This window comes from Nansenia antarctica, assembly GCF_963989245.1.
Source record: "Nansenia antarctica genome assembly, chromosome: 3".
Classification (NCBI taxonomy): domain Eukaryota; kingdom Metazoa; phylum Chordata; class Actinopteri; order Argentiniformes; family Microstomatidae; genus Nansenia; species Nansenia antarctica.
The window spans coordinates 21,204,291-21,206,871 of NC_137688.1; the positions used below are offsets into that span (position 1 = coordinate 21,204,291).

Consider the following 2,581-nt stretch of genomic DNA (forward strand, 5'->3'; position numbering starts at 1 on the left):
GGCTTGGAGGTCATCAGCCACAGATGTCCCATCAGCCCAATCAACAGGAGCAGCACATCCATGGCCCCGACTCTTCTGACACACCACCTCAAAAGAGCAAATTGGGCAGGGGCATAACAGACCACTGAAAAAGCTATGCACTCATTGCAATGTAGGCGTCTACTAAATGGCAAATATTATTTGTTCTGAAATTAAATAAAAATTAAATGTAGTCCCTAAAGGCAATCATCCACTTGGGCCTCAGCTAAATATATCTATATATACATACAGTATTATGTTTGTATGTATAGTCTAATACTTGTGCCAAACCCAGTTTCCTAACTCTAAGATTACCCCCCCTCCCCCTCTCTCTGTCTCTCTGTATTTCTCTCTCGCTCTCTAAGTTTGGAGATGGGTTGGTCTTAGGAGTGATGTCACCCACTTCACTCCCGCATGATGCACATACACTCCACGAACAGTGTGTGTCTTGCAGCGCGCGCTGTCACATATGTGCTTACCCAAGGACGCACGTTTCAACACTATAGGCTACACAACGCACGGGACCGATCGGGAGAAAACGGAGAAAACGGACAATGTCGCGCATGCTTCTGGAATATAGACCCAATATGGAGACTTATGGATTTGGATTCTGGACTCTATAAATCCCTCAAACTTATTGGACACGTTCTGAACACGGAACGCGCGTCGCTTGTACCACGGAGCCTCTATGGAACTGGTAGGGAGATGCTCGCCAGGACGCGGTGGCCGTGCGGCTCTTCTGTGATCTGTACCTGTTCACCGTCTCCGCGGATCATAAAGTGTAGGACTAATGATTCCGTGTGTATTTAACGCCTCCAAATTAAACTATTTGGGGGTGGAGAAGGAGAAAAGACAACCATACATGATGCGTAAGAGAGGATGAGTTCAGAATGGATGTAACCCAGCTTACCACGTTTACTGACAATCTCTCCGGGGATGCCAACACCACGGGCGCACCGAGAGAACTACCGCACACGGAGGCGGGCTCTGCGCTCATCATCCTGGTGGTCAGCGTGATCATCACGGTCACTATTGTCGGTAACGTGCTGGTCATCGTGGCCGTGCTGACCAGCCGGGCTCTCCGCGCGCCGCAGAACCTGTTCTTGGTCTCGTTGGCGTCCGCGGACATCCTCGTGGCCACGCTGGTCATTCCCTTCTCCCTCGCCAACGAAGTCATGGGCTACTGGTATTTCGGCAGCACCTGGTGCGCCTTTTATTTGGCGCTGGACGTCCTCTTCTGCACCTCCTCCATAGTCCACCTGTGCGCCATCAGCCTGGACCGCTACTGGTCCGTCACCAAAGCCGTCAGCTACAACCTGAAGCGGACCCCTAAGCGCATCAAGTCCATGGTCGCCGTGGTGTGGGTCATCTCCGCGGTCATCTCCTTCCCCCCGCTGATCATGACCAATAAGCACAACGAGCAGGAGTGTCTGTTGAACAACGAGACGTGGTACATCCTCTCCTCCTGCGTCGTCTCTTTCTTCGCCCCGGGCGTCATCATGATCCTGGTGTACTGTAAGATCTACAAGGTGGCCAAGCAGCGCTCCTCCACCGTATTCGTGGCCAAGAACGGCCTGGAGAGGAAGCCCTCCCAGTCGGAGACGTTCGTCAGGAATAAGGACCGCTTCGAGATGGAGAGCCCGAGCAGCCAGAGCTCAGAGAGCCACCGGCTGCAGGAGGAGCTGGACGACATTGACCTGGAGGAGAGCTGCTGCGCGTCGGACAACAAACCGCGGAACCACCGCTTCTCCAAGCGGCGCAAGGTGGAGGGGTCGGAGTGCTGCCCCCCGCGCGGCCAGAGCTGCCGACTCTCCTGGGCCTCTACGCGCGCCTCGCAGCTCTTCCAGGAACAGAAGAGCGCGGCTGTGCACCAGCATCTCGCTGCGGCGTCCAAGACCAAAATGGCCCAGATGCGGGAGAAGCGCTTCACCTTCGTGCTGGCAGTGGTGATGGGGGTGTTCGTCCTCTGCTGGTTCCCCTTCTTCTTCACCTACAGTCTGCACGCCATCTGCAGGGACAGGTGCTACATCCCCGCCGCGCTCTTCAACCTCTTCTTCTGGATTGGTTATTGCAACAGCTCAGTGAACCCTATCATATACACTATTTTCAACAGGGATTTTAGAAAATCGTTTAAAAAGATCATCTGCATCAGCACTTCAAAACGCACTTTACCTACTTGAACAGACAGAGTCACTGTGGGACTGACTATTGTACTGATAGGAACTTTTCACTGTAAATATATCAAACAATCTCGTGTTGTGCACACATGTTTGGATGTTGAAGAAAACTGTAAAGAGAAAAAAGGTATTAAAAAATAAATAAAAATAGGCCTAATGTACGGAATGTTGTCGTTGGTGAAATATAGACCAATTTAAACACACTGTCCTTGTTTGATGATGTTGATTCCTTTTCAAATTAAAGGTTACAATTTAGCACAGGCTACTTTATTCAATGATGCATAATAATCCGTGTACCTTGGAACTATCCGTAGGCCTTTCGTTCGTTCTGTATAGGCTAATTCATATTTTATGTTGCACCATGAAGGAAAAAATCATACATACAA

General features: G+C 50.7%; 1 protein-coding gene across 1 annotated transcript; it reads left to right on the forward strand.

The window, feature by feature from the left end:
• Positions 1 to 783: 783 nt before the first annotated feature.
• adra2db (adrenergic, alpha-2D-, receptor b) lies at positions 784 to 2,223 on the forward strand. The gene has a single exon (XM_080525404.1). The coding sequence runs from the start codon at positions 909 to 911 to the stop codon at positions 2,196 to 2,198; it is 1,290 nt and encodes a 429-aa protein (XP_080381530.1). The 5' UTR covers positions 784 to 908; the 3' UTR covers positions 2,199 to 2,223.
• The last annotated feature ends 358 nt before the right edge of the window (positions 2,224 to 2,581 follow it).

Excerpts from the sequence above, each read along its gene's own strand:
- adra2db (XM_080525404.1), top strand. The coding sequence starts at position 909 with ATGGATGTAACCCAGCTTACCACGTTTACTGACAATCTCTCCGGGGAT.